The following is a 26791-nucleotide window of genomic DNA, read 5'->3' as shown; positions in this document are numbered from 1 at the left end:
TGTATATATGTACTGAGTTTGGTTCTGGTGAGCATATATGTACTGAGCTTGGTTCTGGAGCTGTATTTATATACTGAGCTTTGTTCTGATGTTGTATTTATGTACTGAGCTTTGTTCTGGTGCTGTATATATGTACTGAGCATTGTTCTTGTGTTGTATTTATGTACTTGGCTTGGTCCTGGTGCTGTATAAATGTAGTGAGCTTTGTTCTGGTGCTGTATATATGTACTGAGCTTGCTCCTGGCATTGTATCTGTGCATTAGCCGGGAGAGTTGTCGCAGCTTACTGCGCACGCCGCACTGTCCTCCACCCTTCTCACAGTCTACAGCCTAACTAAATGGGCTGAGCACGCTTAGGATATTGAATGTGCATATATATAGGTCTATACGTAATGGGTGAGTGTAATATAATGTGTGGGTAGGTAAGTATATAGGCTTATGTAATTATGTACATAGTGGGGAAATCCACACTAATACATTCTGGACAGGGAATTTCTTTATTTAGAGTCCACTTTAATATAGGGTGTATTTGGAATATTGTAATTGTTTTATTTTATTATTAGAATCGTTTTCCATGGCGCGATACACCGCAAAACACTGCGACCGCCCCAGAAGCGTATATCTTTGTCCGCAAAACAGGGAACGTGTTGTTAAAAATTTTAATCCCACTCCTGCTTTGTCTACAGTAAGTGTCCTTCATCATGGAAGCATAGTTGTTTGTGAATCCAACTTGTAATCTAAGGGCTCATTCAGACGAGCGTAATACCCGTCTGTGTGAAATCACTCACAGCCAGGACCGATTCTAGCTATTCTGCTGCCTGTGGTGAAAATTGAAATTGCGCCCCTCCATCCACAAAAAAAATCATAAGAAATCCAAGTAGCCAACCTTTATTGGATCATTCACACATGTAAATGGAAATAAAAAAATTAAAACTACACCGTGTTCCAAATTATTATGCACATTGGATTTAAGTGTCATAAACATTTAATTATTAGTTTTTCAATGAAACTCATGGATGGTATTGTGTCTTAGTGCTCTTTGGATCATTGTAATCAATCTCAGACACCTGTGATAATTAGTTTGCCAGGTGTGCTCAATCAAAGGAAAACTACATAAAGAGGCTCTGTCACCACATTATAACTGCCCTATCTAGATCGGCGCTATAATGTAGGTGACAGCAGTGCTTTTTATTTAATAAAACAATCTATTTTCACCACTTTATTAGCGTTTTTAGATTTATGCTAATGAGTTGCTTAATGCCCAAGTGGGCATATTTTTACTTTAGACCAAGTGGGCGTTGTACAGGGGAGTGTATGACGCTGACCAATCAGCATCATGCACTCTTCTCCATTCATTTAGGCAGTGCATAGGGATCCTTTTATTAAATAAAAAGCATTACTGTCACCTACATTATAGTGCCCATTTCCTTATGTAGGAGATAGGGCACTTATAATGTGGTGACAGAGCCTCTTTAAGAAGGACGTTCCACATTATTAAGCAGGCCACAGGTTTCAAGCAATATGGGAAAGAAAAAGGATCTCTCTGCTGCCGAAAAGCGTGAAATAGTGCAATACCTTGGACAAGGTATGAAAACATTGGATATTTCAAGAAAACTTAAGCGTGATCATCGTACTGTGAAAAGATTTGTGGCTGATTCAGAGCACAGACGGGTTCGTTCAGATAAAGGCATAATGAGGAAGGTTTCTGCCAGACAAATTAATAGGATTAGAAGAGCAGCTGCTAAAATGCCATTGCAAAGCAGCAAACAGGTATTTGAAGCCGCTGGTGCCTCTGGAGTCCCGCGAACCTCAAGGTGTAGGGTCCTCCAGAGGTTTGCAAGTGTGCATAAAGCTATTATTCGGCTACCCCTAAACAATGCTCACAAGCAGAAACGGTTGCAGTGGGCTCAGAAATACATGAAGACTAATTTTCAAACCGTGTTGTTTACTGATGAGTGCCGTGCAACCCTGGATGGTCCAGATGGATGGAGTAGTGGATGGTTGGTGAATGGCCACCATGTCCCAACAAGGCTGCGACATCAGCAAGGAGGTGACGGAGTCATGTTTTGGGCTGGAATCATGGGGAGAGAGCTGGTAGGCCACTTTAGGGTCCCTGACGGTGTGAAAATGACCTCTGCAAAGTACGTAGAGTTTATGACTGACCACTTTCTTCCGTGGTACAAAAAGAAGAACCGTGCCTTCCGTAGCAAAATTATCTTCATGCATGACAATGCACCATCTCATGCTGCAAAGAATACCTCTGTGTCATTCGCTGCTATGGGCATAAAAGGAGAGAAAATCATGGTGTGGCCCCCATGTTCCCCTGACCTCAACCCTATTGAGAACCTTTGGAGCATCCTCAAGCAAAATATCTATGAGGGTGGGAGGCAGTTCACATCAAAACAGAAGCTCTGGGAGGCTATTCTGACATCCTGCAAAGATATTCAAGCAGAAACTGTCCAAATGCTCACAAATTCAATGGATGCAAGAATTGTGAAGGTGATATCAAAGAAGGGGTCCTATGTTAACATGTAACTTGGCCTTTTTTTTATTGAAAGAGCCTTTGATTTCTGTAAATATGACCTCCTGATGCTGCAAATTCAACAAATTACCATTTTAGTTCTCTTTACAACCTTTAAAATGTTTTGATCTCTGTTGTGCATAATAATTTGAAACAGTGCATTTTGAGTTTTTTACTTCTAAAAAAAAATCTGTTATCATTAGGAGATTTGTTCAATCAAATTTGAATTATACTGCAACGGTTGATGACTTGAAGATTATACTGACTGTCATTTGCATCGACTATTTAGGAAAATCAGCGAAAAATAACATTTGCATAATAATTTGGAATGCAGTGTATGTAAAAAAAAAAAAGTTCATACTGCTAACTTTTCTTTTTCTGGTAGGTTCTGCTGGACCGTTTGGACTAAGTTGACTAACCCCAAAACAACTACAAATCAACAGCAGACGGTTTAAAATTTTACTATAGATTTTTAAAGGGAAGGTGTTACGAAAAAAAATTTTTTATGGTATGTCATTCAAATAAATTTTATTTATTTGTGTTTTTGTGTTGTACTTTTTTCTTTATTTTACTTCACTATGGGGGCTGCCATTTTTTTTTTCATCTCTGTATGTCGATTAACGACACATACAGAGATGGAATACGGCACATATATCCCCATAGAGAATGCGAATGGGAGCCATTCCATTCACTATAGCGTTAGCCGCCTGTGTGGGAACAACGCATGCGCCGCTCCCACACAGACCAAAAGGAAGGTCTTCGGCAGAGCGAGATCCGGCGCCATTTTCATGTGGACCGGAAGCCGCGACCGGACAGTAAGATGACTACTTCCGGTCGCGGCTTCCATCCATATGTTCAGAAGCAAGGACTAGGAGCGGAGGCAGCGGCGGCAGGAGCAGGTAAGTTATGTTTGTGTATGTGATGTGTGTGTATGTTCGTGTTATACTGTGTGATTACCACTGTATCTAATCCTCCTACACTGTGCAGTCGCTCAAAAAATGGAGGCACACAGTGTAGGAGGTTTGAACATTCAACCCCCTCCTTTCTCCTGGCACTAGCCAGAATAAGGGAGGGGGGATTGTTTGAGGACACTAGAGCGAGTGTGTCTTCTCCAATTTTGCAGCATAAAGCAATGAGGTTGCTTTACCACATGCCAATGCTACAATTTTGGGAATTTCTCCCTCTAGTGACCAGCACATGAAAATGTTATAAATTAGAATCTAATTTATAATATTTCCTGAATTGGGAGAAAATTTAAAAAATTAGAACAATGTGTAATCATTTATATACTAACTGTTTAACTAAAAAAAAAACACCACATTTCTAGTGACCCATTCCCTTTAGCTAACATTTGGCTGCTGTGTTTTAACCCCCCATTCAAAAGAAAAAAAAAGTTGTGAAAAACTACACTGACAGTGGAACATGCACTGACCAGTTGACCGCAAATACCCTGTGACCAGGGCTGCAAGGCCCTTACATATTATTGTACTCAATTGTATTCGCGTTCTTGGGACAATTGACAGCAAAGGCAAGGGCACCATCATTTCCCCTCCCCACCATTTGGCGCTTTTGTGATAATGCAGGCGGTGCGATTACTTCATCGTGCCACCTGCGTCGTTCCTATTAGAGGGACAGGAGAGTTCGGCACTATCTACACGGGCACTGTAGCACTACAGGGGTCAGTGTGTGGCACTATCTACATGGGCAGTGTGTGGCACTTCCTACATGGGCAGTGTGTGGCACTATCTACATGGCCAGTGTGTGGCACTATCCATAAGGAGCACTGGCACTATCTACTGGGTGCACTGTGGAAATATCTATATGGGCACTGTGGCAATATCTATATGAGCTCTCTGGCACTATCTACAGGGGGCAATGTTTCACTATCTACATATTTAAATGGACTCTGTGGCACTATCTACAGGGGCCACTGTGGCACTATATACATTGGCACTGTGGCACTATCTACAGGGGCTACAATCTACAGGGGCCACTGTGGTACCATCTACAGTGGACACTGTGGCAACATCTACAGGGGACACTGCGGCAACATCTACAGGGGGCAGTGTGGGGTACTATCTTCAGGAGCCATCATGGCACTATCTACTTGGGGCAGTGTGGGCCAATATCTACAGGGGGCACTGTGGCTCTATCTACGAAGGGAACTGTGGCCCTATATACAGGGGACACTGGCACCATCTACAGGCGACACTGTGGCACTATGTACAGGAATCAGTGTAGGGCACTATCTATAGGGGGCACTGAGTGGGGCACAATCTACGCTGGTTTTTACGCTATGAGTAGCGGTCAGCACATATCTACTAGCCTAGTTATTTATATTAGAGCTTGTGATATAAAGGGCTCGGCTGGTGGATACGTGCAGACCAATACTGCTAGCGTAAAAAACAGAGGTTATGTGGCAAAAATCATCTGGAAAAAAAACCGGAACGTGGTGAAAATAATCTGGTTTAAAAAGTATGCATTTGGAAATCCCCCTTTAAAAATCCTGTGTTTGCCCAACTGAAAATGCAACAAAATGCTGTGTGAACACGGCCTTATAAATGTTCTGTGTCACATGCACATTATCCCTCAATAGACGAGCGCCGGGGAATAGGACTACACACACTACTGCCTACGGGCTTTTTCTTTTATCACATAACTCGCCAACCTTTCCCTTTCTGACACTCCCAACACCTGAATGAATGATCTCTAGCATTACTATTAGCTATAGGCACACTGTATACTTCACTATACCACAATATAGGGTACATCGACAGAGATCGGTGCCAAACAGTGCCTTGCGCCGTGCCAATACTGGTGGCACTGGCAGGAGCAGCACAGCAGGGTGGGGCCGAAGCTGGGCACTGTACCTGTGTAGTGCGCAGGCGCGCTCAGACTCCAAACCCCGCCCCTCCTCCGCCTCCTCTGAGCCTAGAACCTGCGAGCACGATAGCTCTCGCGGTGACTCGAGTATTAACGCCGGGTGTCGCCAGGGTCCCCCTAACCCCCAAGATACCCTCTTATTGACCGGGCAAAAAGCAGCTGGAGAGCAAGAGCCCACCTACGACACGGAGCGACACAGGGACCGGGGGTGGCATCAGCAGCATGGGTGAGTGGAGGAGACATGCATTGAATGACAGTCACCCACGGCGCAGCTGTATACAGTGTGTGCGTATTCATCATATACAGAGGTGTATGTGCAGGATGTAGCGGCGACGTGTGACACTACAGACACGGGACTATGGCAGGAAGCTGAGCCGTGCCATTATCTGCTCCTGCCTGATGTGCCTCTATAGCTCTCCTCCTATAGTGGATGTATAGAAATACATATAGGTGTGACGTCCCCGCCGTCCGCTCCATTGCATACAGGCAGCTCTTTTGCATAAGCAGTTTATCAAGGAAGTTGTACAGAGCAAAAATCCCCTGTTCGGTGCTGTGCCCGTGCTGTGCCCGTGCTGCGTGTTGTCCACACAGGGGTCCTCCAGCATTGTGAAGTCTAGGTAGAAGAATAGAGCGCATGTAGGAAGAGCTTACTAATATATGGTCAAATATAGGGGTTGTCCCAGAATCCACAATTATCACCTAGCTGCAGGACAGCTCATAATTGAATGATCGCTGGGACCCGCACTGGTCACAAGAATGGGGTCCACAACCCCTAGAATGCAGCTTGAGTAGAGTGGCGGTTGCGCTGTACTCGGCTGTTTCCGTCACTCCCATAGACATTTAATGGGGCTCCAGCGTGAATGTTCGACCGCCGCTCCATTTAATGTCCTCTTCACTGTGTGGGGTGCAGTGAGGAAGATCTGGGGGTACAGGACCTCTGTTCTTGCGATTAGTGGAGCCCCCAACGAACAGACGATTATCACCTATCCTGTGGATAGGTGAAAATTTTAAAGGGGTATTTTCGGAATGGACAATTAAGACCCCAAATGCTGCCTTTAAAGGGGTTGTCTGGGCATGGGGTGTTCTTTTTCATATTGATGACCTATCCACATGATAGGTGACCAGTATATGATCAGTGGGGTCCGACACCTGAACCCCGGACCGATCAGCTGTTCAGGCTGCCTTTGGGCATCGGATGTTATGCCGTGGCCGGTGTTGGAAGCAGATGGCTCTGGTCACAGTATAGTGGCTGTGCTGCGGTACTGCAACTCTGCTCCTATTCTCTTGAATAGGAGCAGAGCTGCAGCACGGCCGCTGTACTGTGACCAGAGCCGTGTGATTCCGCCACGGACATCGGGGGGCCCGGAGGCAGCTGGAACAGCTGATTGGTGTGTTGTCCAAGTATCGGACCGGCACCGTTCATACTCTGATCACCTATCATGTGGATAGATCATCAGTATGAAAAACTGCCCCGTGCCCGGGAAAAACTCTTTTAGGATGAGAAGGTCTGACTCGCCATCGGCGTTCCATTGCATCCTAAAAATGTTTGATGGGGTTAAAGTCGAGTTTTTCCACACCAAATTCCTCACCCCCTGCCTTTATGGACCTTGCTTTGTGCTCTAGGGCACAGTCCTGCTGAAACAGGAAAGTATCTCCCTAAACTGTTACCATAAAGTTGGAAGCATAAAATGCCTTTGTTTGCTGTAGCATCGAAGGAGTATTCCTATTTTTTAAAGTGACGGCATAAACCTAAGAAATGGCATAATTTTTTGATCCCACTCATTTAGCGCTGCATTTTTCTTACGTTTTGTCTGCACAGTGCGTGACAGTGGGCGCTGCTGTGCAGGGAAATACAGTGAAGGGGATGTATCGCCTAATCAGCGCTGCAGCCTCTGCATTCTCAGGATTGGTGGGGGTCCAGAGGTTAGACTCTACTGATCATATTGCTAAAATATGATCTCTTTAAAGGATGGGCATACCCCTTTAACATTATCCTTCACTGGAAATGGGGCCTACCTTAAACCCCTGAACAGTCCCAGACCATTATACCTCCTCCACCAATTTTTACAGTAGGCACTATGCATTCCGGTAGGTAGCGTTCTCATGGCATACGCCAAACACAAATTCGTCCATCAGATTGCCAGATAGTTAAATGTGATACATCACTCCAGAGAGTTTGTTTAAAAAAACAAACTTTTCTGCTGCCCTGAATGCTAAGGCCCTGTTCACACAGAGTTTTTTTTGCATGTAAACCGTGTAGGAAAACGCGCCAAAAATGCCTCCCATTGATTTCAATGCCTGCAAAAAACTCAGTTGGAGGATACCCTAAGCCCCCTTCACTCTCCCCACACAGTGTGATTTGTGTGAGGCAGAAAGAAGGAGATTTAGGGCCTGTTCACACCTGTCTTGGAAACTACAAGACTGCAGATCCCTGTGGGGTCAAAATACCCACTACACCTATAGATGAATATCTTAAGGGGTTTAGTTTGCTAAATGGTAGGTTTCTATCATTCTGGCAGCTGCATGCCTCTTCAAATGTCTAGGGGGGCCCGAAACATTTCAAGCAGAGTTTATGTCCTGAAAGCCAACGGGTGCTTCTTTTGGGGCCTGCCGTGTGCCCAGACAGCGCATTAGGGCTACAATAAAGATATTTTTTTTAAAACGGGAGAAACGGGGATTTTAGGGTGTTTTTCTTCATTCTCATGATCACATTTAAAAAAAAAAAATCTGTCTTTAAAATGACACATTTGTGAAAAAATTAAAATTTAGTTTTTTTCACCATTGCATTATTTCCTGCAAAGAAACCTGCGGGGTTAAAATACTCACGTCACCCCTCCATGAATACCTTAAGGGGTGTACTTTTAACATTACATTTGTGGGTTTCTATTATTGTGATACATGTTGCTTGGTGCAAGAAATCAAAATGCACCTAAAATTTTTAAAAATTATTGTTAAATTGAAAATTGCTCAAAAATGGAATTATTTTTCCAAAGTGCTGCCGAAATAAAGTAAAGAGATGGAAATGTATATTTGATAAAATATTTGTACAGTATGTGTCATATGTGACATTTCAGTTAAAAATAGGACAAAAAGACTATTTTAACTTTTTTTTTTCTAGCAATTTTTAATAAATATTGTCCAATTGTATCAGTCTACTTTTACCAACTAAATAAAGTACGTTACGTGACAAAAAATCTGGTGACATTTAGGGCATTCTGGGAGTTGTAGTTTTGCAATAGCTGGAGAGACGCAGGTTGGAGAGACATGTCGGCAGTTTTGATCGGTGAGGGTCTGGGTGCTGAGACCCGTCGCTGAAACGAAGGTGCAGAAGCGCTCAGCCGAGGGCTGTGATCGGCGCTCCTTGTCAGGCCAAGATTGCTCTCATAGACGGTCTATGAGCTTGAGAAAGGCTCTGAGTAGCTGAAACGTTGCAGGGGTAAACAAAAAGTTCCTATTCTTTTGGTTGTACTGCCTGAATCTCCGTTCTTTTGTCATTGCGTGGGACGGTTGGATCCAGTCCTGTTGGTCTTGCACCCATATCTTTTTCATTCATCCTGGTGCTGTAATCTTCCTGGTTCTATTGGTCTATGTGCCTGACTTCAGCCTGACGAGGATCTCCGATCACAACTGAAGGTACTGAGCGCTTCTACACCTTCATTTCAGCGATCGTGGGGGTCTCAGCACCCAGACCCTCACTGATCAAAACTTCTGTCTCTACGACATATCAAATGTTTTCTGGAACTACAGTTACACTTTATATTTTTTAACATCTTGGTTTAGAAAAGACCTTGATACGGAGGGAGACTTGAGGTTTGAAGCGCTCAGACCTGAATCTGCCAGGTCAGCGGGACTGACGGCTTCAGCGGGAGCTGTTAACGATCACATCTAAGTACAAAGAGAGAAAAACCTTGGAGAGCGTCTAGAGTTTGGTACAGCAAGCACAAAATTAACATATATAGTTAATCGTCCTCCGATATATGAGGATCGCAGGCCATCACCTCCTATACGCGAGTATGATTTACTATATATGATAATTTTGTACTTGCTGTACCAAACCCTAGACCAGCCGCTCTCCAAGGTTTTTCTCTCTTTGTACTTTTTATATTATATGGAACCCAAGGTTGAGGTGCTCCAATAGGATTGCAGCGGCTATTAAAGGAGGAGGTTACATGCTGTGGATTGTTTTGTGGGTGGTAACGCTAAAAGTACATTTTATTCGGAGAAAAAAAATTAGATTTTCATTTTCACGGCCTAATGTTGCCTTTATGCAGGTCAATTCGTTTACAGCAATAGCAAAGTTATATTGTTTTTTTTAAAATATATTTTATTACTTTTACAAGGAAGAAACTAATTGTTAAAAATGTGTTGTTATACTGAGAGCCATATATTGTTCCATCGATTGAGCGGTATAAGGGGTTATTTTTTGTGAGAGGAGCTGTAGTTTTTAATAGTATCCTTTTGGGGTACATGCAAGTTTTTTTTTTTTTTTTTATCACTTTCTATTCCAGTTTTTTGTGGGAGATGAGGTGGAGGTTTTTTTTAAACTTTTTAATATTTTTTTGTACATTTATTTATTTTTTTCTTAATTGGTCCCCCTAGGGGATGTGAACCAGCGATCGTTGGATCGCTTGCACTGTATACTGCAATACTAATGTATTGCAGTATATCGCAATTTTACTCAGCCAAAACATCAGAAAAAGAATTGCGGACCTCCACAGGTCCAATGCATCTTTGGGAGCAATGTCTAAACACCTGAAGGTACCACGTTCATCTTTTCAAACGATAATATGCAAGTTTCAACATAATGGCACCACGCAGCCTTCATACCATTCAGGAAGGCAATGCGTTCTGTCTCCTAGAGATAACAATACGTATGTGCAAAAAATGCAAATCAATCCAAGAACAGCAGCAAACGAATTTCTGAAAATGCTGGAGGAAACCGGTACAAAAGTATCTATATCAACAGTAGAACATGTCCTATATTGACATGAACTGAAAGGCCGCTCCGCAAGGAAGGAGACACTGCTACAAAATCGCCATTAAAAAAGCCAGGTTCGGGTTTGCAAGTGCACGTAAGGGACAAAGATCTTACTTTTTGGAGAAATGTCCTCTGGTCTGATGAAACAAAAAAAAATTAACGGTTTGGCCATAATGACCATCGTTCTATAAATAGGGGGAAATGTTAAGGATCTGCCAGGCACAGCTTCTGTATCCACGCCCATAGGTAATCAGTCTGCTCCTGCTTCTATGTCTGTGAGACTGATTCCATCTTCCACCACTCAGAATGGCAGGCTTAGGAGTGGGAGAGCCTATCACAGCCTGGCCAGACGGAGCTAGCTCCCGCCCTCTGTCTATTTATACCTGCCTTTCCTGTTCCTCCTTTGCTTGTGATTCTTCTCTTCTGGTTTCCTGGCCCTGCTGCAGCTTCTGTACTATTTGACCCTGCTTCATATGACCGTGGCTTACTGACTACTCTTCTGCTCTGCGTTTGGTACCTCGTACACTCCTGGTTTGACCCTGGCTTTACTGACTACGCTCCTGCTCTGCGTTTGGTACCTCGTACACTCCTGGTTTGACTCGGCTCGTTCACCACTCTTGTTGCTCACGGTGTTGCCGTGGGTAACTGCCCCGTTTCCCTTTATTTTGTGTTTCCTTGTCTGGTTGTCTGTCGTGCACTTACTGAGTGTAGGGACCGTCGCCCAGTTGTACCCCGTCGCCTAGGGCGGGTCGTTGCAAGTAGGCAGGGACTGAGTGGCGGGTAGATTAGGGCTCACTTGTCTGTTTCCCTATCCCTGTCATTACAGGAAATGGGGAGGTTTGCAAGCCAAACAACACCAACTCAACTGTGAAGCATGGGGAAGGGGGCAGCATCACGTTTTGGGGGTGCTTTGCTGCAGGAGGGACTGGTGCACTTCACAAAATAGATAAGAAAATTATAAGAAGATATTGAAGTAACATCTCAAGAAATCAGCCAAGTTAAAGCTTGGACACAAATGAGTCTTTCAAATGAACAATGGCCCCAAGCATGTTTCCAAAGTTGTGGCCAAATGGACAAAGTAAAGGTAATGGAGCGGCCATCATAAACCCTGACCTCAATCCCATAGAAAATTTATGGACAGAACTGAAAAAGCTTGTGCGAGCAAGGAGGTCTACAACCCTGACTAAATGCCACCGGTTCTGTCAGGAGGAATGCTTCCGTGTGTGTAGTTGGAACAGAATATCTGTACACTTTTTAATATCACTGGCGCAGTAGCCAGATTCATAATGAACAGACCCCTGATGAAATAATTATACAGAAAGGCATAGGGTCAGATATGAGAGGGGATATATAGCGTAGGTGACAGCGTCATTGACATTTTACCCTGACACTGGGGTTCTCAGGAGTGGTATCTGGAGACTCCGGTGTTGTTGGTGCTATCCGCTGTACCACCAATGTTTAAACGTCTGTGATCCCATATATCATATAAGTATATTCATTCAGTAGGGTTCGCAATTGAATCAGTAAATGGATTATTATATATATATTTTTTCAATAATTTAACACGGTGGGCTTTTGTCACAGTGGTATATGCTTTGTGTCTTACGAAGGCTATAATGTGTTTTATTCTATGAAATATATGTGCAGGAACCAATTCTATTAGTAATGATCTTCACAGACTAAATTTCGTAGGAATTTGTAAGGTCTTCTCATTTATGTCTGTACGTTAAGGAGGACATTACATTTTATGCTATTTTTCCTACATAAATGTACTTATTACGAGTGAATATGTATTAGGAACACATGGTTTAAGTGGCATTTAAGTTGCTGCAGGGTAAATGAGTAGGTAGACGCGACGAGTAATGACAGCTGAGCGCCAGGGATATGAGAAGCCAGACACGCTGATCATCGTGCCTGGCTTCTTTCTAAGGGTGAGAAGACCCAAAGCGACAACCACACGTGGTGAAACTACGCCCAAATGCAGTGGTGAATGGCCGCACAATTTTGCTGTTAATCCCAGTGTTTTACCGGCACAAACGTGAGGCCATTCTCCACCACATGTAGTGTGGTTTCGGCCGTGTGCGTTTGCCGCTCCATGTGATCTCACCCCGAAAAGGGATTGTCTTGTTAAGGCGACCACTTTAAGAAAGGAAAATATGCAAAACTTTAAATAAACTTGTCAGAAATCATGACACCATGTCACTTTGCATACAGGCATCCATAAGATGCTTTTAAGGAAGTAATACAGTGGGCACAGCTCAGGGGTGTGAATACCTGTAATTAGAGTAAATCTGTCACTTGAAAATGCCACCCTGTTTAAAGGCATCACATTACAGAGACAGGTCTGATGTACTTCTGCCGCTTCGTTTTAGCAGATCGGTAGCGATCTCGGTGCTCGGACCCCCACCGATCCAAACTTCTGACATGTCACTATGACTTGTCAGAAGTTTTCTGAAAGTTTAGTTACCCTTAGGCCTGCCATTACTTTAAATGGTATGTTCACACGCAGTGCCGCACCTGCCATGAGGCGAAGTGAGCAGACAGCCTCAGGCGGCCCCACCTAGCCAAAAAGGGGGGGGCGGCATTTTGAGCCAGGGACGGACTGGCCGGGGGGAGGCATGCCTTATTTTACATACCTGATGTGCCGCATGATGGGCACGTCTGTAAGAACACTCCTCCTCTCTGACGCTGTATGCAGCAAGCGCCGCCAGAGAGAGAAGTGATGAGATGCGCGAGGTGAGCGGTGGCCTGTATTAAAAACGGAGCTCCTGCCATCACTAACTTAAAAGGTGCCGGTCGGCCGAAGTTGGGGGACCGGGACCCAGGAGTATACTGCAAGGGGGGTCTGGGCATTTTACTAACAGCCAAGGGCTCTATGGGGGAAATAATCCAGCCCATACAGCCCTCACGTCACTATAATGGAAGGCTAGGGGGAGGGGCGGTCTGAGCGTCTGACTTACTGCAGAGGGCTTCTGTAGGGGGGAGTATTCTGCCCCCCATTTAGAGCAGTCAGTCGGATGCTCAGACCCCCCCTAACTTTGCAGTATATTAAGTAGTGAGGGCTCTATGGGGGGGATTATTTCCCCCCTGTAGAGCCCTCTGCTGTCAGTAAAATGCTCAAACCCCCCCCCCCTTGCAGTATACTCCTGGCCCCCCAACGTTGGCCGACCCCTTTTAAATTAGTAGGGGCAGGAAGCTGAGCACAGTATAATCCTTCCCCATAAACCTGCCCCACTAATTTAAAAGTGATCGGCCGACGCTGAAGGGCTGGGAATTCTACAAGGGGCGGTCTGAGCATCTTACTGACAGCCGACGGCTCTATAGGGGGGAATAATCTTTCCCATAGAGCCCTCACTAGCTGCAATACTGCAAGTTTAATGGGGTCTGAGCGTCTGACTGCTGAGGGCTCTAGGGGTAATCCGCCCCCCTGCAGACCATAGCAGTCAGACTCCCAGACCCCCACCTTGCAGTAATTAGTGAGTGCTCTATGGGGGGATTATTCAGCCCAATACAGCCCTCGGCTATCAGTAAGATGCTCAGACAACCCCCCCCCCCCCCTGACCACTTAAATTAGTGGGGGCAGGAAGCTGAACGCAGTATAGCTCCCCCCACAGCAGTCAGTCAGTACCCCCCTTGCAGTATAACCCCCCCCCCCCATCATAGCACCCTCAGTAGTTATTATACTGCAAGAGGGGGGGGGGGGGGTTCAGTGTGATTGGTGCAACTTTCTAATTACTTTTTATTAAAAATAATTTTTACTTTTTGAGATACAGCTGCTTTGTATCCTGTATACAGAGCAGCTGTATATAGCTCTGAATCCTGTATCAGTCAGGTCAGCGGGTCCTGCAGGATCGAGCTGTTACCGATCACATCTAAGTTCATAAGATAGATGTGATGGATAATAGGTGACCTAATGGATTCAGGTTTCAGCGCTAGATACAGATGCTCTGTATACGGGATTCAAAGCAGCTGTATCTCCAAAAAGTAAAAATAATTTTCAATATAAAGTAATTAAAACTTGCACCAATTACATTGATGACATGTCAGAAGTTTTCCGACCGAGCACTGAGGCACCCACCGATCGCTAAAACAAAACAGCAGAAGTGCTCGGGTGAGCGCTGTGGCGCTTCATTTATGATCAACTTTCGGCCGAGTGAGCGGTGTACAGACTCCTAAACTTTCTATTTCTATTGAGCCCGTACACTTCTCCAAGGAAAGCCAAACAGAATTGAAGCGGCACACCGCTCACCCGAGCACTTCTGCTGCTTCGTTTTAGCGACTAGTGGGGGTCTCAGTGCTCAGACCCCACTGATCAAAACATCTGACATGTCAAAAGTTTTAAAAAAAAATGTTGTTACACTTTAAAGAGAACTTTTCACACGTGGGCAGCATGTAATGGGCAGGGCTGCACTCAGGGGCACTTTCAATTTTTTCCCTAGCCTCCTTCATTATTTAGATATCGGTGCCGTAATATTTGGCATCCCATATATAAATAACCCCCATAACTGTCAATGGGGCAGTAATTGGCAAGGGGGCGTGTAACATCGCTGTGACATTATCCAATCCGCTACGGACCGTGTCAGCAGCAAGAGCTGGACAGAGGAGAGTGTGTGAGCGTGCACGCTCTCGCTCTTCAGCTCTCGGCAGGCAAGTACAAGACTGTATGATCTCTCGCGAGAGATCAGTCTTGTCGTCCTTGTCTGCCGAGAGCTAAAGAGTGAGCGCCTGCTTGCGTGCACAGCTCTGATGCCATGGAACAGAAGAAGAATTCACCTTCTCTTTTTCTGTTCCGTAGTGGCGGCGGAGCTTACGGGTGATTTCACGGTCGTGTGCATATGGGGCCTTACCCTTTAAAGTTGCTGTCCTTTCCCTAGAGAAAATGTAGTTTGCAGTTCATAGATTCCTACAAACTCTCTTTTTCTCTTCGGGAGACAGACACCCAGTAAAAGCTGATGGGTAAAGTAGTACACACCTAGCAGTAGTCTCATGAATAAGAGAGACTAGATTTAGTGTAAATTTTCCATTATATTATACCAATGGTTGTAATATTTACATAAAGCAGATAAGGTTTTAGAATAATTAGATTAGAATCATTCTTTTTCTGTATAGAAACAGTCTGAAGCATTGTAACATCAAGGAAAACCTTATTACCCTTAACACTTTTAAAATGACATAAAAATGATCCAGGAAACCGAATACAAAGGGTTATTCGTCCCAAATGTATGAGGGATAATCGGCTGCTTGCCTTTAAACTTTTTGCCGAGCAGAACGTTTTAGGGAAAGTCGAGGAGTTCTGAAACCATGTTTTGGGTTGGGTGCAACATAAAGTAGTGAACTTCAGACTAAGCTTTAATGTACTGATGCACGAGCAAGTGTATAAGAAAATATATAGAAACCATTAAAGTATAGTGGATCAGAAAAGAAATTCAATTGCAATTGACCTGTTGTGATGCCAAAAGTGTTTACTGTGTAACTCTTGTTAAATGCGTTTTAGAATAGTTTGGTCCAAAAAGCCACAAGTGGTAAAGTAAGACTAAGTCTTGTACCAGAACCGGTTATATTTATAGTAATACTAACTCCTATACTAGAGCCAGTTATGTTATAGTGAATATTAGTCATAGGTAAAATAGGAGAAAAATCATGAGGGTCACCAGGAACCAGACCACAAATGTCCCGATCAAGGTTGGTACCTGATCTGATGTGTTTGTAGACCTTTTCGTCACTATGTTCCCTAAAAGGTACACTTTAACACAACAACATAATGTTACATTGTTACCTGTAACATAGACCTATCTAACCAAGAAAAGCTGACTCTCCTCGAAAAGCCGAGTGAGCAGTGTACAGGCTCAAAAGTCTTAATCTGTACATCGCTCGCTCGGCTTTCCAAGCCGATCAGAAAAAAAGTGGCACAGCGCTCACCAGATACCACAGGACACCTTCAGAGGTCTTGTGCAGTCAAATATTAGTCAGGTGGTTTAATATGGCTGATCAGTATATACGATATACCCACTTCTGTTGGCAACACTGCTGTTTTTGGCTGAAAAATAAATGTAGAAAAAAGTAACTTATCAAAACAGCAAACTTTAAACTGGACTTGCCTGAGCAACACGTTATTCAATGGCAGGGGTACTAAACAATTTTTAGCAAAGGTCCACTTACCAGGGTCTGTCGTCAGGTGAAGGTCCGATCTGAACAGTAAAGGTTTGTAGGTAGTGCCACACACGCAGCCGCTCCCTGTAGGTAGTGCTACACATGCAGCCACCCCTTTTAGGTAGTGCCACACACGCAGCCGCCCCTTTTAGGTAGTGCCACACACGCAGCCACCCCTTTTAGGTAGTACCACACGCAGCTGCCCCCTCGCGAAGAAAGGAGCTGCTCTGCAGGCCTCTTCATCCACTTAGGCATGCAGCCTATGGGACGCTGAGACGGGACCCTTGCGTAGGCCAGCGCGATGCACTGACGTCATGGTCCCAGCGTCTTGTTGGCTGCAGGCCTAACGAGGCCTGTAACCTAGTGAATGGCAGAGCAGGGAACTGATAGTTCCAGGCTCCGCCATAGTATCCTAATTGTATCGACATCCTGAGGACGCTGATACAACTGAATGTGGCAGTTGTCTGGTGTTCCGAAGCATCGAGCACAAAAGCTTCTGCCGCGGATGGCATGACTGGTCCGGACAACTGGTGTCCGCGGTACGCCAGTGGAGCTCTATGGTAGCCGGAAACAGGCAAAATTCTGAATTTACTTTAGACTTGAATGGAGGAGAAAAGATCGTGCAAATCATGGTCAGTACAAGAAAAGGGAAGTATGTACACAACATTTTATGTAGAAATGTTATTTCCGGTTATAATGTTTTCCTTTAAAGGGAATCGGCCAGCAGTTTTCAGTCCTCAAAACTGCTGACGGCACTATATGCAGGACGGGGAGAGCGGCTTAACTTTACCTGTAGTGTCGGTCACAAAAAATCTCAGTTTTAATGTCCCTGGTGCTGCGATCTCAAGTGCCCCCTTCTCTGTGTTTCGGCTCTAGCATTCTCCTAATTGGATGCTAGAGCCATCCCCAGAGGGGAGAGGCTGGCAGTATTCGGTGCAGAGAGCCTGAAGCACTGAACATGAAAGTGCTGCCTCTGTGCCACTTGCAATTGCAGTGCCAGAGATATTGAATTGTTTTCAGTCATACAACCTGTATGACCAACATCACAGGTATAGTTGCGCTGCTCTTCCCGTTCTCTATATAGCTCTGCCAGCTGTTTTAACGTGTCAAAACTGCTGACAGATTCCCTTGAAATGTAGTTCTTTGCAGCTAGTGGCAACATGGCGGCTATTTCTATGGCCTTCGTTCACAAGCTGTTGTAAAATATGTTTTGCTAACAATCAACCAGCACTAACATCCTCTCCCAAGCATGATAAACTGAGATTACTCCCTTATCCCTTTTGATTCCTTTTTTATTTATTTTTTTCTACAACCTATTGGATGTCTGCAAAATTGTATCCAGCAAGTAAAGCTGCTGCACAGAGGCCATTTCTGTTGACTAATGCACACAGTAGATTATTGCTTATGAATGGCCAGCACTGTGGTATTATACTGTATTAAACTGAAATTCCTTTACTTCAGCATCTAATGGTCCAGAAATTCTGAAGATTGGCAATTATTTTTGCTGCAGAACTGCAAGGTAGTCTGAAATCTCGCAACACTACTAACAGAACATTAAGTAACCTATAATCTAATTATTCTTCATGAAAATAAGTTATGGCACCGTATTTCATTTTTTATTTTTTTTTCACAGTTTTGACATTTAGTAGGGTCTTTTACTTTACGTAGCTTAGTTAATATTTATATACATTTCTGGAACCATCCAATAATTCAAGAAATGTAATTCAGCATCCATCAAACTCTGTTAATGTAGTATTAATGTTTTTTATAGTTTGTGTTTCTTTATAATAGACACACTGGAGAGATGCTCGGCACAGTTCTTCTCCCTCGCTGTTCGAGAACGATCTGACAGAGGAGAAACCGAGTTACAAGCAGCGCGAAAGTTTTTTTTTGCTGCAACAAACTTTCATGTGAGCACCATGATTGGCTTATCATGGTGATCACGTCATCGTGGCCAGCACCAATCCGGTCCCGATGTCTTCATTCCTTACTAAGGCTTCTAGTAGCAGCCAGTACTGAAAGATGGCGGTTGTAAGGAGAACACTTAAATTAATGGACTGCAGGCACAAGGACCAGTTCTTCAGCCCGGTAATGTATGTGGGCTGGTCGGGAAGGGGTTAAATGCGGCGGTCAATAGCGACCGATGCATCTATTGGATTACAACCCCATCGGCACCCCCACGACCCGATCGTGCTGTGCCGATGGTTACTATGGCAACCGGAGGCCTAACAATGGCCTCCTGGTCTGCCATCTATGGAAGGCGATTAGGGCCTGCCAGAGGCAGGTCCTAATACACAAAAAAAAACAAAAACTCAATTTTCCCCTAATCAAATCCTTTATTAGAAAAAAAATTACTTTACAGAACTGGTATCGCCATGTACGTAACGGCATTAACTATAAAAATATTATGTTATTTATCCCGCTCTGTGAACGGCATAATAAAAAATAAAAATACCAGAATCGCTATTTTTTTCTAGTCACTTCACCTCCCAAGAAATGAAAAGAAAAAGGGATCAGAAGTCGCTTGTACCCAAAAATGGTACCAATAAAATCTGTTCCGCAAAAAAACAAGCCCTCACAGAGCTTTCTTGATGGAAAAATAAAAGATTTATGGCTCTTAGAATATGGCAATACAAAAACGAAATAATTAAAAAAAAAATGTGAATTTATTGTGCAAACAGCGTAAAACATAAAAAAAACTATATACATATGGTATCCCGGTAATCGCATCGACCCGGAATATAAATTTAAATGGGTTTTCCAGCCAATGAAAATTTTACTACTGTTTGACCTGCAATTGTGGGCCAATTCTGTGAAAAATCACCAATTAGACCTCAAATGCATATGGTGCTCTTTCATTCCTGAGCACTGCCATATGTCCAGGCAAATGATAATTGGCTTGAGGGGTGTAGTTTCCAACATGGGGTCACTTCTGGGGGCTTTCCACTATACTCTGGTACTTCAGGGGCTTTGCAAATGTGACATGGTGTCCAAATGGTGCTCCTTCCCTTCTGAGCCCTGCCGTGTGCCCAAACAGCAGTTTAAGGGAGAAATTGAGTAACAAATTGTGTGGTGTCTTTTCTGCTATCGCTCCTTGTAAGATTGGAAAATTAGGAGCTAATACAACATAGTTTTGGGGGAAAAAATATTTTTCTTTTTCACTGCCTAATTCTAATAAAATCTATGAAACACCTGTCGGGTCAAAATGTTCACAACCACCTAAATGAATGCCCTGAGGGGTATAGTTTCCAAAATAGACACTTTTTAGTGGGTTTCTACTGTACTGGTACCTCAGGGGCTCTGCAAATGCGACATGGCACCCAAAAACCAATCACCCAAAATCTGTCTGCCAAATAGTTCTCCTACCATTCTGAGCTCTGCCATGTGCCCAAACAGCAGTTAATGACCACATATGGGGTATTATTGTGCTCAGGAGAAATTGCGTGACAAATGTTAATGTGCTTTTTCTCTTTTATTCATTGTGAAAATGAAAAAATCTGAGCTAAATCTACTTTTTGCGTGAGAAAGTAGACTTTCATTTTTACGGCCTAATTCCAAGGAATTCATTAAAAAACCTGTGGGGTTAAACTGCTAACTATACCCTTAGATGAATTACTCAAGGGGGTGTAGTTTTTAAAATGGTCTTTTTGGGGGTGTTTCCTTTGTTTTGGCACCAAAAGAACTCTTCAAACCTGACATGGTGCCTGAAATATATTCTAATAAAAATGAGGCCCCAAAATCCACTAGGTGCTCCTTTTGCTTCTGAGGCCTGTGCTTCAGTCCATTAGCACACTAGGGCCACGTGGGATATTTCTAAAAACTCCGTATCAGAGCAATAAATATTGAGTTTTGTTTCTCTGGTAAAAGCTTCTTTGTTGCAGAAAAAAAAAAAAAGATTAAAATGGAATTTCTTAAAAAAATAAAATAAATGTAAAACAAATTCACCTGCACTTTGCTTTTAATTCCTGCCAAATGCCCAAAGGGTTAAGAAACTTTCTAAATGCTGTTTTGAATACTATGAGGGGTGCAGGTTTTAAAATGGGGCTTTCTAATATATAGGCCCATCAAAGCCACTTCAAAACTGAACTAGTCCCTAAAAAAAAAGGCTTTTGGAATTTTCTTAAAAATGTGAAAATTGCTGCTAAAGTTTTAAGCCTTGTAACGTCCTAGAAAAATAAGGAATGTTCAATAACGATGCGATCACAAAGTAGACATATGGGATATGTGAACTAGTAACTATTTTGTCTGTCTTACAAGCAGATACATTCAAATCTAGAAAAATGACAATTTTTCCAAATTGTCTCTAAATGTAGGTGTTTTTAACTTTTTTACTAGTCCTACTAGGGGACTTCACTATGCGATCCTCCGATCGCTTTTATAATACACTGCAATACTTCTGTATTGCAGTGTATTAGTGCCTGTCCGTGTAAAACGGACAGGCATCTGCTAGGCCATGCCTCTGGCATGACCTACCAGGCATACACTACAGGCAGACCTTGGGGCATTTATTAGGCCCCCCTGCTGCCATAGAAGACACCGATCTTATCGCTGGTGGGATGAGAGGGAGCTCCCGCCCTCTTTCCAAAACCACTCAGCATCTGAGTGGTTAAACTGGTGAGATCGATATCGGCTCCCTGCTCTGTTTATTTATTCTGATGCAGCGTTGTGAAAACGCGTATGCATTGGAATAAAGCCCATTAGTGGCCGCCATGAAAAGGCGTATTGCCGGTCACTAATGGGTTAAAATCCTTCAGGGATTTTGAGGCAGATTTTAACCTGCCTGCACTTTCTTGCCTCAGTTTTCGCTGTGTTTTTGTCGTCCGCGGCCATTTAGCACTGTGGGCAAAAAACGCAGCGAAAAACGCTTTTTCTACCTTCAGCTGATTTCAGTGGGAGGTCAGAGACGGAACCGCAGCAGGAAAGGACATGCCGCTTTTTTTTCCTGCGAGGGGCTAAAAGGCGCTCGGGAGAAAAAACTCCTCCGCCTCCCATTAAAATTCCACGTCAAAATCGGCGCCAAAATACTGTGTGATCCGGGCCAAACACTTTACAATTCCTGTATTTGTGTGAAAACAGTCTTGGGAAAACAAATGGCTTTTTTGCCCATATCAATCAATCAAGTCCATGATTCATTTCAGTTATACAGTTATAATCTGGAAGCTAATCCCTGATTGATTCATATGAGCATCAATATACTTGAAACCCAGTCATCTGTGGGTAAAAATAAATAGTATCAGAATGACCAATCTTTTTTTCTAATTGCCACTATCAACCTTTGTGTGGCAATTGTGTAAAAAAAACAAACCTCAAGAACATATTGGAATGTATCCGCCCTGTGTGCCGCAGGGAATTACGGCCGAAAAAACGCACTAAATTGTGGTGCAGTTTTCCGGACACAATGTCCGTTGCGGAGAACTGCACAGAAAAAAAAAAGGATACCTATCATGGCAATGCGTCCCTCTGACGTCATGACGCTCTGCAGCCCTGGGATGACGTTTCATCCCATGTGACCGCCGCTACAGCCTGTGATTGGCTTCAGCGTTCACATTGTCATCCCAGGACGCCGGCCTGGACGAAGAAACACAGACTTCTGGGTTAAGTATAGGATATTTTTTTTTCTGAGTTGCAACATCTGCTATTTGTTGCGGGTTTTACCACACCATTGAATTCAATGGAGAAAGGCCGCAACAAATAAGCAGCGATTACGCAAATGCAATAGACGTGCGGCGGATTAAAAAAACTGCACCGCAGGTCAATTTCTGAGCGGGTTTTCCGCTCCGCATTTACGCAGTGTGTGGATGAGATTTGTTTAAATCTCCTCCACTTTGCTGCTACTATATTATTCTGCAGATTTTCTGCAACAAAATCCGTTGTGGAAAATTTGCGGTATTTACGGTACGTGTAAACTTACCCTTCGTGTAGTATTCTTGAAATCACTACTTCTGGGCCTTGTGACACAATTCCATCCATTCTGATTAAAATCAATTAACAGGGTTATTTGCTTCTGTATAACCTTTTTTTTTTTTTTTCCAGTTGTCGTATAGTCGTTTCCCGTCTCCTCTTTTCACTGCTGTTGAGCTGATTGATACGTGAAGTAGTCCTGGCCTCCATAGCATTTGCTTTGAAATAATCTGAAGAATGTCAGTTATCTGTTATGCAGGCCACATTTGGTAAACTTATGCTAACATTAGAAGTGATGAAAAAATGCTCATAATGTGAAGTGAAATATAGTCTTCTAATTAATATTCAATGCATAAATTAGCGTTAAAACTTCCTAATCTGGATACATACATATTTTGTTTCCCTTAATGTATAACCTTTATTAAATATTGCTCATGTTCAATTCACCATGAAAAAAAGGTCCGCACACTGTCAAACCCCCCTTAGCCCCCCAGGCCAGGCCCGTAACCATAGGGTCTCACTACACCATTCGGAGTAAGTGGTAAATTCAGGAATTATAAGTACTATAATTCTTGTAGTCTTCACTCCGTCCCCTGTGTATTTTCTTTTCTCCTGTCATTTCAAATCTAGCTGCCTCTCCCCTCCTCGTGCCCACTGAATATTTCTCTCATTTTTCATTATCCAGTTTTCTATGCTTTGTAATGTGGCAGTGACACTGTGCTCACAGGTTTTCCCTAATCTCCGTGGCTCCTTTAACCGTGGGGATGGGTGCTTCTGCTCTATTGCTCTGGTAGTCACTCTCCTAAATAGTGCAAGTACTGTATGGAATAATACAACTTGCAAACTGTATCCTGAGCATGTGACATACATTTTACGTCAATGCACTAAAGGTGCTAATAGACATTTATAGTGTTACATGATTCCGTAGCATGATAATTACAGCTTTCATCCGCCAGTTTTCAAGAATTTGGCCTATCCTCAGGATAGGCCATCAATATCTGACCGGTGGAGGTCCGATTCCGGTCACCCTCACTGGTCTGCTATTTTGAAGGGGCCGCGGCACTCGTACAAGCGTTGCTTCCCCTTCATTCCTTATCTGCTCGTACTGTGAATCACCAACACATTTTGTAGCGGTGGTTTACAGTATTACAGCCTTCTCCCATTCCAGCAGCTGGACATTGCCATTGTGACCAATTTAATGCCTGTGCCCACCTTTTTAGAATTTGTTAATCTATTTTGCACCTTGGTACACTTGTATTGCCCATATTATTTGCCACTCAAGGCAAAAGGGACAAATGTTAAAGAAAGAAAAGGTGGTCACCACAAAAATCTAAGCACATAGACGGTGGATATTTTTATAAATACTTATGCATAGAGGCCAAACCGGTGCAGGTATATGTGGAAGGGGAATTATAATCTAGAGAAACGATTATTGCCAGAGTTAGGCCATAGGTAGTTTGTCTTAAGATCTTAGGCTGCAGAACGTCTCAAAACAAATGCAAATAAGAGATCTATGTGGAGAAAATATTCTTTCTCTGTATATTCGATCACAATAGATATACCGTAATAATAATTGAAATGTTTGAGGTTAGATATACATGAGTTGGTCAGAGGAAGAACCTCTTGAAGAAGAATGGAGACTAAATCTAAAGCCAGGAAACATCCATCCCCTGTCCTCTATAGTGAATACATGTGGTGTTTTTTTTAACCCCTTAATGACCAGCCTATTTTAGACCTTAATGACCAAGCCATTTTTTACGTTTTTCCATCGTCTCATTCAAAGAGCTATAACTTTTTTATTTTTGCGTCGACCTAGCTGTATAAAGTCCTGTTTTTTGCGGGACAAGTTGTGATTTTTCATAGCACCATTTTGGGTTTCATAGAATTTATTGATTAACTTTTATTAACTTTTTTTTTTGGGGGGAATAGAAAAAAAACAGCAATTTCGCACCACTTTTTTGCGTCCTAAATTTAAGCCGTTTACTGAGTGGTATAAATAACACAACTTTATTCAGTGGGTTGTTGCGAATGCAACTATACCAAATTTGTATAGTTTTTGTATGTTTTACACAGTGAAAACACATTTTTTTTTTTTTTTTTCAAAATTATTTGTTTTTGTGTCTCTATATTTGAAGATCCAAAACTTTGTTGTTTCGCCGATACAATTGTATGAGGGCTTTTTTTTTTGCGGGACGACTTGTAGTTTTTATCGGTACCATTTTGGAGTAGATGTGACTTTTTATCACATATTTTTTTTTTAAGGCTGGATTCAAAGAAAACAGCAATCTTTGCATGTTTTTTTATTTTATTTTTTACGACGTTCACCGTGCGGCTTAAATGACGTAATAAGTTTATAGTTGGGGTCGTTACGGACGCGGCGATACCAAATATGTGTACTTTTTTACTTTATTTTGTTAATAATAAAGCAGTTTGTAAGGGGGAAAAGTGGGTTTTTCATTTATTTATTTTTTTCACTTTTTTTTTCCACTTCTTATTAAACTTTTTTTTTTACTAGTCCCACTAGGGGACTTTAATATGCGATTCTCCGATGTAAAACGGACAGGCATCTGCTAGGACATGCCTCCGGCATGATCTAACAGGCATTCACTACAGGCAGACCTGGGGGCCTTTATTAGGCCCCCGGCTGCCATCGGTGACACAGACACTCGGCGATCTTATCGCCATGTGTCAGTGGAATGAGAGGGAGCTCCCTTCCTCTCTCCAAAACTACTCCGATGCGGCGCTCGCTATTGAGCGCCGCATCTGAGGGGTTAAACGGGTGAGATCGATACTAATATCGATCTCACACGTTTGAGCAGGGATGCCCCCAGCCCTCAGCTACCTCTGGCAGCTGAGAGCAGGGAGATTTAACAGCTCCCTACTCTGTTTACTTATTCCGATGCAGCGACGTAAAAAGGCTATTGCATTGGAATAAGGCCCGTTAGTGGCCACCGTAAAAACACTATGGGGCGGTCACTAACGGGTTAAGGGATGTCTGTAGGAAAAATGTTATGTACAGTGCTCTCAAGTTAGGCCTCATGCACATGCAGATCGTATAAAACACTTGCTAACCTATGGGACAATGCACACGACAATGGTTTCCACGGTCCGGGCTCATTGAAATAAATGCAGATTTTGTGTGTGCACTGTCCGTGAATGCGGATGGCCCCCTGATGACACTCTGATGCCTGTCGGTGCTATAATCACGGACCGTGCACACAGCTACGGCCATGTGCATAAGGCATTGCAGTTGTAATTAGTCGGGGATGACAATGTAACTTGAAAATATTGTTATTTGAGACAAGAACTCTGTACTAGTAATTAATACCAAAGTAGGACTGAAAAGGTTCTCATTGTATTAAAGGCTATGTACACCTATTCTAATTAGTAGTTGTAGTGGATTCTATAATCCGGAAAAAATAATAATTTGTCGCCAGGACCGCCTCAACCGAATGGTTTGCTGTCTCCATGGTGCCAGGATTCGGCATGTGGTGGAACGGGTGGATAAATTGCTGGGAGGGGCTGGTGATGATCCAGCTGTCGTGGTCCATGTGGGTACCAACGACAGAATAAATGGTAGGTGGAGGAGCCTTAAGAATAATTTTAAAGAACTAGGCTACAAGCTGAAGGGAAGGACCTCCAAGGTAGTATTCTCAGGAATACTGCCTGTGCCATGCGCATCACAGGAAAGACAGCGGGAGCTCAGTGAGTTAAATGCATGGCTTAAATATTGGTGTAGAGGAGAAGGCTTTGGTTTCCTAGAGCACTGGGCTGACTTTTCATTGGGGTACAAACTGTATTCTGCAGATGATTTGCACCTAAATGGAAGGGGGTCCGCTGTGCTGGGGGAGAGAATTCTAGCTGGGGTGGCGGAGTATTTAAACTAGGGCTGAGGAGGGAGGCCAATGTAGAAAATAAAGGGGTAGTCAGGTTAGAGAGGCGTCAGACTATATTGGTGGGGGGAGAAACAGACTGTGGGGAGAGGACTAGGCAACAAGATAAGGAGATCCTTTCGTTACAAAACAGCAGTGAAAATAAAAATGCTCAAATAATGTCAAATAATCACATTTCTGATACTGAAAGTGAAAAACTAACAGGCAAGTTAAAGTGTATGTTCACAAATGCCAGAAGTCTAGCAAGCAAAATGGGGGAGCTGGAGGCCTTGGTACTGGAGGAAAATATAGAATATAGTTGGTGTTGCTGAAACATGGCTGGACTCTTCACATGACTGGGCTGTAAATGTATGGGGTTTCACAATGTTAGGAGATGGAGACATTTCCTCTGAAAAACGCAGCAATTCTGGCCACTTTCCGCAGCAGGAAATGACATGCTGCTTTCCGAAAAATACGCAGCATGGAA

At 43.2% G+C, this 26791-nt stretch overlaps 1 protein-coding gene across 2 annotated transcripts in view; it reads left to right on the top strand.

The window, feature by feature from the left end:
- Nucleotides 1–5416: 5416 nt before the first annotated feature.
- RAP1GDS1 (Rap1 GTPase-GDP dissociation stimulator 1) overlaps nt 5417–26791 on the top strand; it is a 113755-nt gene continuing 92380 nt past the window's right edge. The window contains exon 1 of one of the 2 annotated variants that reach the window (XM_075860647.1): nt 5417–5629. In XM_075860647.1, the coding sequence (XP_075716762.1) occupies nt 5626–5629 (4 nt within the window). In that variant the 5' untranslated portion in view covers nt 5417–5625. The remainder of the gene's footprint in view (nt 5630–26791) is intronic. The other variant, XM_075860648.1, reaches the window with a different exon arrangement.

Source organism: Rhinoderma darwinii, chromosome 1 (assembly GCF_050947455.1).
Source record: "Rhinoderma darwinii isolate aRhiDar2 chromosome 1, aRhiDar2.hap1, whole genome shotgun sequence".
Lineage (NCBI taxonomy): Eukaryota > Metazoa > Chordata > Amphibia > Anura > Rhinodermatidae > Rhinoderma > Rhinoderma darwinii.
The sequence above is the reverse complement of the archived record's forward strand: the minus strand, read 5'-3'. Positions and strand labels throughout refer to the sequence as shown.